General features: G+C 41.9%; 1 protein-coding gene across 6 annotated transcripts in view; it reads right to left on the reverse strand.

Moving 5' to 3' along the window:
* The window catches only part of Znf385b (zinc finger protein 385B), a 406,548-nt gene that overhangs the window by 87,388 nt on the left and 302,763 nt on the right, over nucleotides 1-16,397 (reverse strand). For all 6 annotated transcript variants that reach the window (XM_005065121.4, XM_013122572.3, XM_040745679.1 and 3 more), the window contains one exon: nucleotides 4,044-4,186. In XM_005065121.4, coding sequence (XP_005065178.2) covers nucleotides 4,044-4,186 — 143 coding nt within the window. The remainder of the gene's footprint in view (nucleotides 1-4,043; nucleotides 4,187-16,397) is intronic.

The following is a 16,397-nucleotide window of genomic DNA, read 5'->3' on the forward strand; positions in this document are numbered from 1 at the left end:
TTCCTGGGTCTGGGCTAGGAAGGTCAAAATCTTAAAGAGAATTGATGTTTGTGTTTTCACGGTCTTCACTTTTATAAATGGCACAAGCCATCTCTCTGTACAGTGTAACCACTGAAGCTGGGAACAGGTCTTGCCAGGCTGTGGGCATCAGGACATGGGGCCCAAATCTTCACCCTCCTGATGGCCCGTTTCCTTATCTGTCTCCTCACGGCTCTGCCTAGATGAGGTCTTACATTGTTTGTTTCTTCTTTTTCTTTAAAGATCTATTTACCTATTTTAATGTGTTTGAGCATTTGCCTACATGTATGTGTATGTACCATATGTGTGCCAGCTGCCCTCAAAGGCTAGAGCGGTAAGTCCTCTTAACCACTGAGCCATCTCTCTAGCTTTTCGTCATACATAGCAAGGGGAGAGTCAGTTGTGGAGTGTGAGACAAGACAACCTCTGAATGAATGCTGGGAAGCAGAGTGTGCCCACTTGGTCTTAGGCCATGACAGAATTCCTTTTTGACCCTCATCATACAGTACTCTGCTCTAGCATAAACAAAGGAGAAAACAGTAAACATCTGTTTGTTTACCGGGACACAGTCTTACTAAGTAGCCTAGGCTGGACTGGAATCTACTGTATAGAGCAGGCTGTCTGCAGTCTCACAGAGATCTGCCTGCCTATGAGTGCTGGGGCTAAAGGTGTGTGCCACCACACCCGATTATGCCTACTTAAAAGAATTGCTTTATTCTTATTTATGTCTCTGTGTATACGCACATGTGTGTGGAGGCCGGAAGGCATTGGGTTCACTGGGGATGAAGTTAGTTAGTTGTGCACCAATCCCTGTGGCTGCTGGGAATTGAACTTTCATCCTCTGCAAGAGCAGCAAGTGCTCTTAACCACTGAGCTGTCTCTCCAGCTCCTAAATGCATGTAGTTTAAATGAACCTGAAGAAGGTAACAAAGCTGACGATTTTCAAAACTTTTATCTGTGGGTCTTAGTATAGCAATAGAAGTGCTACTTTTCAGATAAATGCTGATTAGGCTTGATCCCATTTCTCCTATTTATTAATATCAGCATTGGCTGAGAAGAAAGAAAGGGTAGACAGTAACTTTTAAAATTTGCCAGTAAGATACGACAGCTGTTTTACAAATAGAATCTGGTTCAGCAGAACTGCCTCTAGAAGCCTGGACTTCATATTCAAGAGTCACTTCCTCTTTTACTTAATGATACTGCAGGAAATGATCTAGCTTGTGTCCAGCAAGGAAGGATTTCTGATTGGGCTTTGTTCCCAATGAATGAGATGGGAGGTGACATGGGCCTAAACAGCCCGGGATGTGAAGAGCCAGAACACAAGTTTCAACATTAAACGGTTATAATCCAAGTCCCAGCTACTGCTCTGGACAATAGGAGTGACAGCCACTGGCTCCTCCATGTTTTGAAGCCTGAATCCCTGAAGGGATATAAATAATCACAAATACACAATAATTCAGTGTAATTGTTAATAGCAACATAGAAACATTTCTCTAGGAAAAAAAATGTGGTCAATGAGCACATCTTAAAATCTAGGAAATTTCCCAAGTGAATTGGGTGCTGGAATGGAAAAAAACAGAAGGAAAAAGGGCAGTCATTTAGACTGCAACTCAAGAGAGAAATACACACACACACACACACACACACAGACTCATCCCTCCTCGTGTGTGTGTATGTGTGTGAGTGTGTGTGTGTGTGTGTGTGTGTGTGTGTGTGTGTGTGTGTGTGTGTGTGTGTGGTGCGTTTTGATGGAGGGCTCAACTATGGAGCCCAAGGTGACTTTGAACTGAAGATTCCCCCTGCCTTAGTCCACCAGCACTGGATAGATGTGTGCCACCATGCCCAACAAGAGAAGTCCCACTAAGGCTGATTTAATTTTTAATACAGTACTAGAAGGAGCATGACTTGGATTTAGTAAGCTAAGCAAAATCAGTATCTATAATAGATTTTCCTGCAGTTTTTCACTGTAATAATCAAGTGGTATTAGCATTTGAAAATTTAGAGCTCATTTTCTTCTAAGAAGGAAAACCTTTATAAAAGAATATCGAGTTTTATCGATACAGTGTAAGACTGCTATGCACAATAAATAAAAATATGGCATATCACTGAGCCCTATGTAACACTAATAAGCCAATATAATTTTTTAATGTTAAGAACCCTTTTGAAAACATTCACTCTAATTTTGTTTAATAGCCCTTAAAAACCTAGATGCGATATCATGTAAGACCTTTTGAAAATTGACAACAGTGACCTACAGGACATCACTGAGTATCTGCACTTGCAAAGCAAGTCTGCAATCAGGTATCTGTTAAGTGTGAGGCATTTGGAAGTTGCTGGGATGAAGGGTGCTAGCTGTGACAACATATCCCTAGTAAAGGGAGTCGAATGTAATCAGGGGCAGAGAATGTAGTTTTCATGTGGCCTTGAGTGCTAACGTTTTCTTAGAAGCTGAACATGTTTCTAAGATAATCTCCTGTGGGCAATTTAAAAAAGCAAAACAAAACACTGTGCTACTTGTGCTAATAACCATGTATGAGACTTGCATTAAAAAGTAAAAACACAGGCAAACACACTTAAGCTTGCTCGTCACCCAGGCTATTTATCAACAGCCCCTCCCTTGTGATGCAATCCACAGACACAAGGTGACCAAAACACAAATACCTAGAGAACATCCCAAGTATGGCGTGACTTTTGGGATGATTGTAGATTCGGTGGCAGGCTAGACTCAAGCTCAGTGCCTCACTTTGGGAGCGTTACTCTTACTTCTTTCTGATGGATTCAGGAGGCCAACGTGACCCTGGTTTATTTTATTTCCATGCTCCTTTGGATTAGATACCATACTTGCCTTTTCATGCCTTAAAACAAAAACCAAACCAAACAAAAAAGCCCGCTGGCCTTGACCAGAAAATGAAAAAAAATACAGAAAACGGAAACATTTAACCATTTCCTTGCCATGTCAAAGGCAGAGCCTTCACAAAACTGTAGGGTCCTTTTCTTGAAGATAGCAGTGGGCCCCAGCAGAAGGCTTGTCAACAGACTATTTACACCCTTGGGGAAAATCCCTCCTGCTTTTTTCACTTCTGCAGAAGATAAGTTTGCAAGGAGGGGACATCTGGCAGTGCTTCCAAAGCACACTGTCTGGTACTGTTGATAACGCGATTATTTGTTTTGATCATGGCAGCATCTAGAATGCTCTTGTTCAGGAATACCATCCTGCCCTTCCAAACGTATTTATCTCTGGTGCAGATGTAATTCATGCCATCCTCCTCAGTGTTCATCCTTTCTCCCGCCAGAAGTTTCCAATCTACCCGGAATCCTGCTATTGAAAGACGTCAGCTTTACTTGGCACGCCTATGAAATACCTTTCATTCAAATAAAAGGATGTTGGCTGACTGACATGAATATGCTGGCCAGAGTGAGAAACTCACTAGCATTCATTATGTATGTTTAATTGGGAATAGCTACATACTGTATAGATAACTAATATGGAGATTTCAAACGAGTATCTTTCTTTTGGGTCAGAGTCAGATTCAATAACTCACAAGAGCTCCCCAGCAAAAAAAACTCTGTTTATATGAAAGTCATACTTTACCTAAAACATCTCCCAAATAAAAAGGCACCCGAGGGACAAATCTCATTGTTGCTGCTTTTATTTTTCTTTATAGTAAAAACTGGGGGGAAAAATCAGTGAGGCTAATGTCTAAATTGCGATCTTGATCACATCTGAACAGAGTCTCAGGCACAACAGAGACGGCGAGGCCACAGGCCAGGCCACTGTGAAGTTCATCAAAACCGAACAATGTAGCAGGTGAGAGTGCTCCCTGGAGACATTAGTAAAGTCCACATGCTGCCTATTGTTTGGGCTGAGTTCCCTGAGTGAGGCATTTCCCACGGTGCAGCTGAGGGTAGAACCTCAGCCACAAACTTTTGGAAACAGACTCTCCCTATGGTCTACCCTGGAATGTTGTGAAAGAAAAGAGATTGCATTACAGAGGCGTAAATAAGATAAAAGTGCATTTACTCACTGTGTTAAAATTTGGAAAGAGCCCGACAGCAGAGCTACTGTCCACTGGAAAAGACATGAATGGTTTGATGTCCAGCGAAGGCTGCATCATCAGGGTGGGTGTGCGCACGAGTGCAGGAAGGGTAGTAGTGTGACATGCACTGCCTGCCAAGAACAAAACAAAGCCATTTCAATCTCTCACTCACATCATCTTCCTCCCAGGCATTCAGGGCCCACGCAAGGTTGCTGAGCTGTGACCTGCAAACGCTGTGACCTGCAAACACAAGGGTCACAGACGCTAGCACCTGGAAAATACTGTCAAGAAGACCTCTTCGTGGACTGACACACATGCAGAACTCTTCCCTGTGCATAAGCCAAGGGCTTCTCAGGGTCAGGTAACACATTGTTCACAGGTTCCACCAGCAGGTGTGGCATAATGCCAGTGTCCCGGTGTCTGACGACCCTCCTGGCATCATTGAGAACCCGCAAACCCACAAACTGTTAGTGAATAAAGGTGGGGCCTCTCAAGATGTTCTTTACTGTTGGGAGTAAGTAGCCAGCAGCAACTTTAATGCAAATGAAGACAAGTACTGGGGTTTTTATGAGGAAGGAAAACTTGGACTTAACTTTGGCAGTTACTGGCTATAGTTATAACTCAATTCCTTGTCTTAAAAATGATCACAAAATTTTCCTTACTCTAGGAAGAAGAGGAAGTTTAGACATGGGATTGCCAGAGAACACAAGAAGGTGGGCTATGGTCTGGCTGTAGACAGAGAATTTGGAGAAAGGAACTCACTGTTTTGTCTTAATTTTTACACATAATAAGCTTGTGTTCTTTGCATACCTGTCCCCTTGAATAGCTACGTTAGCTGTTCCCTCCTTTGGTATCTGATTTAATGCAGGACTGGGTGATTTAGAATGATGTTGGCATTCTTCCTTGTCATTAACAGTCATAGACACATTTGCTAGCCTGGTTGGCTCTGTGGGATGTGTGTGTGTGTGTGTGTGTGTGTGTGTGTGTGTGTGTGTGTGCTTGTGCAGGTGTGTATGCAAATGTGTCCTCAGGCAAGTAGAGACCAGAAGTCAGTATCATGTGTCATTTCTCAGGAACCCACCACCTTGTTTTCTGAGCCAGGGTGTTTCATTAGGACTTTGCAGATCTGGTAGGCTGGAGAACCAGTGGCCCAAGGGATCCTGCTGTCTCTGCCACTTCCTCCTCCTCTTCCTCTTCCTCTCTAAGCTGGGACTACAAGAGTTATTTCCCAAAGCATACTACCCTGGCTGCCTTTCATGTAGGTGTGAGGATCAAACACAGATCCTCATGGTTGTATGGCAAGCACTGTATCAACTGAGCTACTACACACACAGGCCCATGTATGTATGTATGTATGTATGTATGTATGTGTGTATGTATGTATGCTAATCACATGTCAGATAATTCACCCACTTAAACTGTAAAGTCAATAGGTTTTCCTTTCTTTGGCACCTTCAGAGTGGCAAACGAACATCATCTTTACATGTAGAACATTTTTATGACTTAAGCTCTACATGTAGCAGCAGTCCTTTCCCGTTTCTACCAGCATCCCTAGCTCCTGACAACCACCAATCAATTTTCTATGTGTATGGACTTAGCTGTCTAGAACATACGGTTTAAATAAAACCTTACATGTCTTTTGTGTCTGCCTTCATTTGCTTGAGATTAATGCAATTGGAGGTTTGCTCATACTGCAGCTCATACATCAGGGTTTTGTGCCTTTTCAAGGCTGACTGCTGGTCTACTTCGGAACGCCCCACATTTTGCATATTCATTTATCAGCTCATGGGCATTTGCATGAGTTGTACTTTGGGGGCACTCTGAAGAGGGCTGAGGCTTCTTCCTTCATCACCACCAGCAGCACATAAAGGATTCATTTCTCCCTGGCCTGCCTATCTTGGATCACACAGTAACGTCATGCCTAGAATCCTTCACTTGCTTCAAGGAGAAATGAGGAGCGTGAGAAAACATCCCAACTATTGAAGTGTTCACAAGACTCTTACAGTGTCCCCAGATCACTGAAGTTCCTGCCTCAGTGATAACTTGTTTTGGTAATGAGGTTCCGAAGAAACTGGTGGCATGCTGTCAATCAGTTGTGGATAGTATTGGCAACGGTGTTTAGCAGAGTGTCAAAGCTCATTTATGCTGGTCATTTTAAAAATGTATTTAAAAAGGAAAAGAAATAAGAGAAAAATGCACCTGAAGTATTGTCTTCAATAGTCATTCAGATCACCCACAGCCATTAGGAAATAAATACGAGGGCTCAGTACAGAGAATCAGCCAAGAGTATAGACAGAACAGTGATTTTCTTTTCCTGATGCTCAATTAAATAATCTGGTTTGTCCTGGTATGGATACACCACTGGCATTTAATTACAGATTACTTTTCTAATCAGGTAATGCTATCTCCATTGCTAACTTCAAGTCAGAGGATCCAAGATGATGTATTACATCATTGCATCAAATATCGCAGAGGCATATTTGAAAGGACTTATTTTAAAATCGAGAGAAAATGGCCTTTAGTAATTTATCATCATAATTATTAGAATTCTAAAGTACAAAGAGTAGGTAGTATTAATCTAAGTCACCTACTGAACAAGCAACTTTTTTGTGACCTGTTTTGTGGCTTTTGGTTTCTGAAAGGGAAGCCAAGCTTCATCTCTAAGGCCTCAATGGTGGCTGTGATAACAGTGTGTAATACAGAGGCCCCAGGGCCTGGTAAGAGTCACTCTGTTCTAACAAACTCAAATCAAACAGAATGCAACTGGGAAACTCACAGATTGCTCCATCAGTGAAGGTCGGAATGTTCTGCATCCTCCTTACCCAATCACATCTCTATGCTAATAGACTGGAGGCTGGAGAACTACTTAGCTTCCACCATTCATTAGCATAAAAACTTAGCAGCTGTTTACCATTTCATTAGCATTTTAATGACACACAATTTGCCATGTTAAACACAGATTGTTTTAAAGTACTGATGGATCTTCTGAACAAACCATGCTTCCATCAATACCTTCACCTCAGTCTGCTGCTGTCTGTCTTTTAAGCTTCACCAAGACTGACTATTTCCAGAGAAGCTTTAGCAGACAGAAATAAAAGACAAAGCACAAATAGATTTTTTTTCTGTTTGGAAGTTATTCACTCTTTGATCCTCTGTCACTTCATTCCAGATTTTGCTATTGCTGCTGGCAAGCCTTTCTTGTCACCTTTGGGTGCCTGAAAGCCAGTGAGAGTTGTGAGCAGAAATTTGGCTAAAACGCATTGTGCTCTGCAAGAAAATGTTCAGTTTCTCTAAGAGTCAAAAACTGGCCGAGATAGATAGATAGATAGATAGATAGATAGATAGATAGACAGACAGACGGACGGACAGATAAATAGATAGGGGTTAATGATGTAATAATAAGCATTTCTGTGTGAAACGCCCCCTTTGCATTGCTCTTCTCATGATACAGGACCAGTATTTAACTTTTTTAAAAAGCAAACTTGAGGTTAAGGAAAAGGGGAAGTTATTAAGTAAAGTACAGTATATTGAGATAAAAAAGAGTGCTTCAGCTTGGATTGAAAGGCAAATGCATGGGTGCACCGCCAAGGTACAGTGGATGTGGCCCACAGGTGAAGGTTGTCACCAACGTTTGGTTCTCTACAGTATATGCAACTCCTAAGGGTGTGTAGGTGAGTGATAAATCTGACAAATGTGCACTTGAGTGTGGGTAGGCTGTACACAGAGGTCAGAGGAGGGGGACAGGTACCCTATTCTGTCGCTTTCTGAGGCAGGATCTCTCACTGAATCTGAACTATCTATGCTGGGCAGTCAACAAACTCAAGGCATCCTTCTGTCTCTGTACCCCAACAGCTTCCAGCATTGGGGTTACAGGCACACTGTACCCCGAGGGACTTTTCCAGAGGTGTTGGGACGCAAACTCAGCAAACATCGACAGATGTGGTTGTTCTGTTTGGTTTTAATTACTAACTGCAGTTGTTAGTTTTTGTCAACTTGACACAAACTAGAGTCACCTCAGAAGAGGGAACCTTGGCTGAGGAACTGCCTCCATCAGACTGGCCTGTAGGTCCATCTCTGGGACTTTTACTTGATTAATGAGTGATGTGGGAGGGTCCATCCCACTGTGGGCAGGGCCATCTCTGGACTGGTGGTCCTAGACTGAACAAGCCATGGAAATAAGCCAGATTCAGAGTTCCTCTAGAGTCTCTGCTACAGTTCCTGTCTCAATTATCTTGAGGGTGGACTGTAACCTGTAAGACGAAACAAACCCTTTCTTCCCTCAAGCCAATTTGGTCAGTATCTTATCATAGTATTACAATGCGATCTAGGACACTAATTCTTTTAGGCCAGTGTGCAAAGTGCTGAGTTTCACATAAATCAATGAATTTGAAATAGGGTTTCACCTTATTTGATGGGGCTTTTGTATCATATATGTGTTTCATTTTTTCCCGTTAAATGAAAAAATGAAACACACACACACACACACACACACACACACACACACACACACACACACACTTCCCTGGTTCTGGTGAATTCTTTTTTGTGTGTGTCAGGGGGAACTTTCCTTAAAGAGGGAATGTAAAGGGGGAATAGGAAGTGAGTAAGAGGGGGAAAAAGAGGGAGGAACAGTAGTTGGCTTCATGCTCAAGGTCCAAGAGGAGACACAAGGTCAGAGAGACCTTAATTCCATGTTTCTAAGGCCTTCCAATTGTTAGTCATTTACCATGCTCGGCATGGCAAGGTACCCTACTTTGGGAGTACAGTTCATCAACTCACCAAGCTTAGCATGGCAAAGCAGTCTACTTTGGGGGCATAGTTACAGTTTACTGAGTCCCAACAAATAGCAGTTATATTTATATTTATCTATCCTGAAGCCAGTATTATGTGACTCACCACTGTGATCATAAAAAAAATCCTATTATTTCAGCCAACTGCCTCTGTAACATAATAGGTACCTTATCATGTCAATGGATTATGTCATAATCCATCACAATGAAAGCTCATTTGAGGGCCAAGTGACACTTGGAATTATTGCCTTAGTCTCTGACCTTTAGAAATGTGATCTTGAAGGCCCTTTTAGGTTATAATCCCAAGGCTTCCTGGTGCCTTGTCTTTGTGCCATTACACAAACAAACAAAATATCTAAGTCTTAGAAATGAGATCCAGACAACTCGAATAAAGAACCATTTACAGAGTGAGATGAAGTTTGTTCTTAACCATGTAGGACTTTCTCCCTATGCCAGTGCGAGGTATGTCCCTTCCAGCAAGCACTGAAATAGAAAATTTAACATGCCATGTATGCCAAATATGGAACTCCCAAAAATTTCTCTAAGGAGATTAAAACAGGAGGCAGTTCAATTTTTAAAATTTTCATTGCTTTCCCAGCTTTGGGGCCCCTCACATTGTAGGTCTTTCCCTGACTGGCACAACCAATTGACAGAGCATCCCCTGCTTTTCTCCCAGCCCATTGTATTAGGAAAACAGAAAAGACCAAGAGGTCTACTGAGTAATATCACAGGACTATAGACCAAGTACTATCCAAGAACATTACACATGGTACAGATATTATTATGCATGCATATATAGATATGCATATCACTGTATATTCATACACACTCACATATGTTTATACTATATTCTCATTCAATCCTTACCACAGCCCAATAAGCAAATAAGATATTATTTGTATTAGACTGATTTCAGAGATGGGAATCGGAGGCTTATATATAAGAATTCAAATTCAGGCAACTTGATTTCTGACTCTTTGTTTTCATTATTGCTTTATTGCTGAAGACACTCTTACTATCTGGGTACCTTCTACAGCCGTAGAGGAGAGGATTTTAACCTCAAACCAATCTGTCAAATCAAACTGCCAACAGGAATTATTTGCTGCTGTGGATTAACTATAACTCTTGACATTAATATAGTGTATGATGGCTGTGTGGAAAGCATGGGACTGACCCAGACCCCCTGAATGTGGGTGTCAGTGAGGAGGCCTAGGTAATCTATGGGGCCTTGGGTAGTATTTATCCCTGGCTTACAAATAGACTTTGAGTGCCCATGCCACAATATGGGAAGCTTTCTCAGCCGGGGGAGGGCCTAGGCCCTGCCCTGGATGAAATGACAGATACTGGAGATCCACCATGGAGTGCTTCACCCTCATTGGGGATCGGAGTAGAGACTGGGTGGGGAACTGGGAGACCCAGTGGGGAGGGTGGGGGAGGAGGGAAAGGAGAGGGAGCTGGGATTGACATATGAAACAAGATTGTTTCTAACCTAAATAAAAAATAATTAAAAGATATAGTGTATGAAACAGATAACTAAAATGTTAAGGGTACTTAAAATGTTCTGTGAGACCTAGTTCTAGAATATATTGACTAAAAATAATCTTTCCTGAGTCATATTATTTCATTCAGTAGCTATAAGGGACTGGTGAGGTATGGTATTGATGGGCTTATAGACTGTGTCAGGATTTATTTTACTTTTAAGAGAGAATAGGAAAATATGAGTAACAAATACAAGTATTTACTGAGACTTTATTACATGCTAGGTACTATGTAAGGTAATCTGAACCCCTTGTTTTATCAAATTACAATACAAACCCATCAACTTTGAATTATTATCTCACTCTTCAGAAGAGAATAATGAGATTTAGAGTAATTAGCATCACTCAGTAGGGACTATAGCCTGGATCCAAACTTCTATTCCTCTGACTCAAAAGCCTAGACCATTACCACATAAATCAAAAGTTGTTATATGAAAAAGTTCTGCCATCAGGGATGGGGATACAATTCAAATGGGAGAGCACTTGCTCTTCATGAGTAAGCAAAGTCCTGGGATCTTTCTTTGGAAGGTGCTTGACACAAAGCCAATGTTGTGTCTATGGTTACCAGTTACTCTTATGCTCCAGAAACCATGTGACACCTTGGGAAAACACACAAGTCCATTAATATTTATCTTAAATGTAAGACATGTGGAGGGGACATCATGTGTTATCAACATACTGTTAGAAGGTTCAAGGTAGAAAGGAATTGCATCTGGTTGTAAGTTGGTTTCATCAACACCACCCTAGAAGAGTTGACTCCTAAGATCAATCTTGAGGAATGGGTACTGTTTCAGATAGTAAATACAGGAGAATATGGTGGACTGCTTAAGCACAATGAAGATGTCAAATATATTTAAGTGAAACAGTGTAGACTCAAGATATTCTTAGGGTTTGTGGGTTACAGGTAAAACAATGAAGAGAAGATCTAGAACATATTTTAAAAATAGATGTTTTTTAAACAGGAAGTTGAAGGAGTTCATAACAAAAGGAAAAGATTGAGAAGTACATCGTACTAAGAACAAAGAAAGAGCAAAAAAAAAAAAACCCAAAAAACCAAAACCAAACAAACCAACAACAACAACAACAACAACAACAAAAAACACCTCTAAGGAAATAAAAACCTACAAAGTGGGAGAAATCTAATGATAAACACACACACACACACACACACACACACACACACACATACACACACAGAGATATTGAATAGTTAGCATATACTCAGGTCCCTTGTCTATAGAAAGATAATAAGACATACAAGAAAAATGAGGAAAACTCAAAGAGACATTTCACAAAAGCAGTTATTAAAATGGCCAGTAATTCTACAAAATGTGATTCACTAGACATCAGGGATGTGAGTTATAACTAAAAGGAGATGCTACTATATAGCCAGGAGATTATATCTACAGTGAAGAGAGACTAAGCATTGAGGAAGCAGGTAGAGTCAATAATGAAGCATAAATTGTTATAACTACTTGGAAAAACCTATCTGACAATGTTCCCATAAGTGTAGTACATCATATCCTATGACTCAGCAGTTCTGTTTCCAGAGAGAGGCCTCACAGAAGTAGCATGTATTATAGAATAAACATAGCAATAGTAGATCCAACTGGAAAATAGCCAATTAACCCATCAACTAGAGAAAGAATAAAATAAGTTTGGGATCTTATACAACAATACATTCATAACAATGGACTCTGGTAGTGAGAACAAATGATACCAAGTTATATACAATGGTGAGGAACAGAATGCTTGAGAAAAACAATGGTAAGGAAAGAGCTCCCAGGATGCTTTTCTGTGTACGTTAACAGCAGTTTTAAAAATCAGGATCAGTCTGTTAAGAAAACCATTCCACAAGTAAGAGAAAAACTCCTCAGTAAAACAGACGTTTCCAAATACTGTCAGGTTATTGTAGTATGTTGAGTTGAGTGGACGTTTCCAACACTGTCAGGTTTTTACAGTGTGTTAAGTGAGTTCCGAGTTTCCTTTTGCATGGCCAGCTTGCTTATGCTCTAGATGACTTGTCAGTTAATGCACATTGCATGATGCTGGTGCTTCCTTGTTGGCAACAGACAGCAGACTGATGTCCAAGGCGCAAGTGTGCATCTAGAAGTCTAAGCCTATACAATTTTAAAAATTTATTATTTTGATTTAATGTGTAGGAATGTTTTTCTTACATGTATGTGTATGTACTATATGTGTGCCTGGTACCCATGGAGGGCAGAAGAAGATATGAGAGTCCCTGGATTTGGAGTTACAGACATTTGTGAGCTTTCAGGTAGGTGCTGGGGGATTGAACCCAGGTCCTCTGGAAAAGCAGTATATGCACTTTGCCACTGACCTATCTCTTCAGCTAGCAGGGCATTGGGGCAGCAAAGGTTCCCCATGCCCCTTAGCCTGCAGAGAGATTCCTCAGCATCTGCCACTGCAGGAGCCTGGGGGGAAATGCTGCATTTACAAGGAAAACCTTGAAAGCCCCATGCTCTGGTGTGCAAGCAGTAATGAGGTTCTGCATGAGAAAACAGCAGTGAAGCCTTGTCATGATGGATTGTAAGCCATGATGTCCTTCAGTTTAGTTGTGATGCACAGCTTTTATACAAAATGATGAATTCATCAGGAAGATGGCTTTTCTCATGCTGTGGCGGTAGAGTACACACAGCCAGGTAGCTATTGATTTCTCTCTGACTATCTGGCCCACAGACTGAATTTCTTATATTTAAATGTGGAAAGAATGAGAGAGATTTATTAGCTATGTAGTGCACATTAATGGCTTTAGGTAAGCATGTGACACACTTTGCTGCAGTTGCGGTATTTTGAGAAAGAAAAAACAGGAGGATTTAAAAATTAAAGTTTAGATAGTCAAAACTGAATCTGAAATATTTCAGCTTTCTTACAGTTCCTCAACACTTTCCCCAAAAGCATGAAGCACAGTTGTGTAAGATAGAAGACTCAAAGGGGGGAAAAGAGGCTCTTAAACCAGCATTTTAACACACCTGACTTATCAAAAGGGGATGTCATGTGCTGGTTCCTGAATTACCAAGTGTTTAAAGAAGCCAGAATGACCTCCAGACATGGATTTACTAAAATTGTCTGAGGACAGACATGGCCTGAGAGGTCACAGGAGCCTGGTGACATTTTTCTGGCCAAAAGAGTCAGGGAGATGGTCCTAAGCTGTGTCAGCTCAATGACTCCTAGCCTTGGCATTCAGACTTCCATGCAGTCTGAAAGCTTTATGTGACAAACACAGCGACACTTTTCTGTCCCCACACAGCGCGGCAGAAAAGTTAGGGCACCAAAGAGCTATAGTTTATTTTAGTTAGTGCCCTGACAATACAGACTTCCGGAAAGACAATGCTGTTTCTCAAGTGACCAAATATTCCTAGAGAAATTCTATCTCACATAATATTAGAGATAAATATAGTTTAGATAACCATAGCTTAGATTTGATTTGAGTAAAATGAAATTTCACCATGGCAATGGGCAGGTGAACAAAGACCCCACTGCCCAGTGTCACTGTTTTGAGTATTTAAGTTGACACAATGTAAGTTGCATAAGAATTACATGTTATTTTCATTGCCAGGCGGTGGTGGCGCATGCCTTTAATCCCAACACTCGGGAGGCAGAGGCAGGCGGATCTCTGTGAGTTCGAGGCCAGGCTGGACCGATAGCCTCCAAAACAATACAGAGAAACCTTGTCTTGTAAAAACCAAAAAAAAAAAAAAAAAAAGAAAGAAAGAAAGAATTACATGTTATTTTCATTATCGTCTTTCCTGGAATATTGGAGAAGGGTTGAGATAGAGCCTCTTGTAGCCCAGGCTGATCCTGAATGTTTGAACTACCACGCTGCTGAGGTCATTAGTCTCTTGTTCTTGCCTTTGCCTCCCCAGAACTGAGGAAACAGCCTACACCACCCCATCAGACATCGTTATCTTCCAGCGTGTAAGCCCTGTATTGGCCTGTTTTGCTTTCTAACGTTGAATTTCAACAGAAAAAAAAATAATCACTTTTTTTCAAGGAATATTTTAATGTCAATGTTTTGTCTCCATGAATAATGGAAGAGAGAAATCTGATGAAAGAAGAACTGATGGAGCTCAGGACTACGCTTCTCCCCCGTTTAAAGAATACCAGAAGAATGATTTCAACACCTCATTCTGCATGAGTTTTTTTAATTTCCCTAAAGGGAAAAGGAGAGAGCAAGAGAGTCCATTAAAACCAGGCTTTTAACCACATGGCTTGGATCAATATAATGAATTCAAATGACATTGTGGTGGGGGACACTCACACTTGGGTTGGTGGGTTTCCAGAAAAGCACATTGAGAACCGCAATGAACTCACTGTGTGAAAGGACACATTTTCCCAAGCAATGGCAACTGGCCTTCTGCAGGAGCAGATCAAATCGGCAGCAGGCCCTTCTGGCCTCTGGCTCTCTTTGGGCCAGCCTGGCACAAAGGGCCAGCAGGAGAGGGGCTGGATACTGCCGCTCGGGAGGTCAGTGCACCAGCTGCTGCTGTAAATTCTAGCTCCAGGACACAAAATGTTTCATGCCCCGGTGAGAAAGAATTTCAGTCCCTGCATTCAATATTTAGGCTATTTACATCTAAGAGCTAAGAAGGGGTGGGTGGGGGAGGAATTGTGGTGTACATAAATTATGCTCTTAGAAAGATACCCCTCCCCCAAACTTGCTCAATTTAAGGAAACACAGCTCATATTTGCTCTGCTTGAGCCCTGTACTCCCACCTTGATAAAGTGGAAAACGTTTCCTGGGTTTAAATATTAACCCAACGTTTCAAAACTATTCAAAAACTGTTGTCCCCCTCCCCCCACCCCCAAGCAATAGGCTCCCAGAAAGCACAGCTTGGGAATAATGGCTAAAGACTGTGGCCCCTTGTGCATGTGCTTCTCCATGGCCATCATAATAACAGCTACAGAGCATTCAGGAAAACTGCCAGTGGACAGTTAACAACCACGGCAGTCATCATCAAAGGGGATGCCCCTGAGCCTCTACCAGGGAAGAAGCCCTTCTGCCCCGGAGCAGAGATGGCTCCCAGCTGGTATTCAGGCCACAAGCAGCATGAAGATCATTGCTATAGCCCCGGGAAGCCTGCTATGGGCGTGTGTGGCTTCACTGTACCAGGTGATGGGATGAGCAGGTGTGAGGGATGAGGTAACAGTAGGGTTGATATGGGACAAAGGCTGAGAGAGGCTCAGGAGAGGGAAGGAAGGACGCTTGGCTGTGTGTGCTTTAGTGTTGCAAAGAGGACTGGAACCAATACCATTTCCTTATTTAGAATTTTCCAGTTCTATCTCCCGAAATGCCCCCCCCATGGTCTTTTTACTTATGTAGCAAAAACAGAGCAAAAATTACATGAGAGGCAACAACCTGGTAAGGCAGAGTATCAAACTCCTCCACACCCAGGAGCCGGGCAGACGGAAGCAATGGGCTATCAGCCTCATCATGACAAACACAGAGCATCCCGTAGCTGCCCAGAGGTGCTTACACTCCACAGGGGCTTTGGAGGGTGTTTAGCAGACCCATTTCTTGGAACTCTGCCACCTCTGACATCTTAGGAATTGATTCTACTTGTTTCAGTCAAGCAGCAGCCCTTGAGCCATGAGTGATATGCAAAACAGCATCAGATAAGCCCCTGCGTGAGTACCCCAGGACTATCTGCATCGGAAGTGACTCCTCAGAAACCATATCCCTGTTCTGTGCACTGTGCTTCCTCTGGTACTATCACATGGGCTTTGTTCTAGTTTTTCTTTTATTTTCCTTCTATCAGTGTGTGTTCATGTATGTGCATGTGTGCGTGCGTGCGTACGTGTGTGTGTGTGTGTGTGTGTGTGTGTGTGTGTGTGATTTCATATGCATATTGTGTGTGTGAAGCCAGAGAACAATCTTGAATGTAGTTCCAAGGCATCACTGTTTATGTTTCACATTTTTACTTTATCTTTTTTTTTTTTTTAAAGACAGGTTTTCTTACTGACCTGGAGCTCACAATAGGTTAGGCTGTCTG

The sequence above is a fragment of the Mesocricetus auratus genome, unplaced genomic scaffold, assembly GCF_017639785.1.
Source record: "Mesocricetus auratus isolate SY011 unplaced genomic scaffold, BCM_Maur_2.0 Super-Scaffold_100004, whole genome shotgun sequence".
Lineage (NCBI taxonomy): Eukaryota > Metazoa > Chordata > Mammalia > Rodentia > Cricetidae > Mesocricetus > Mesocricetus auratus.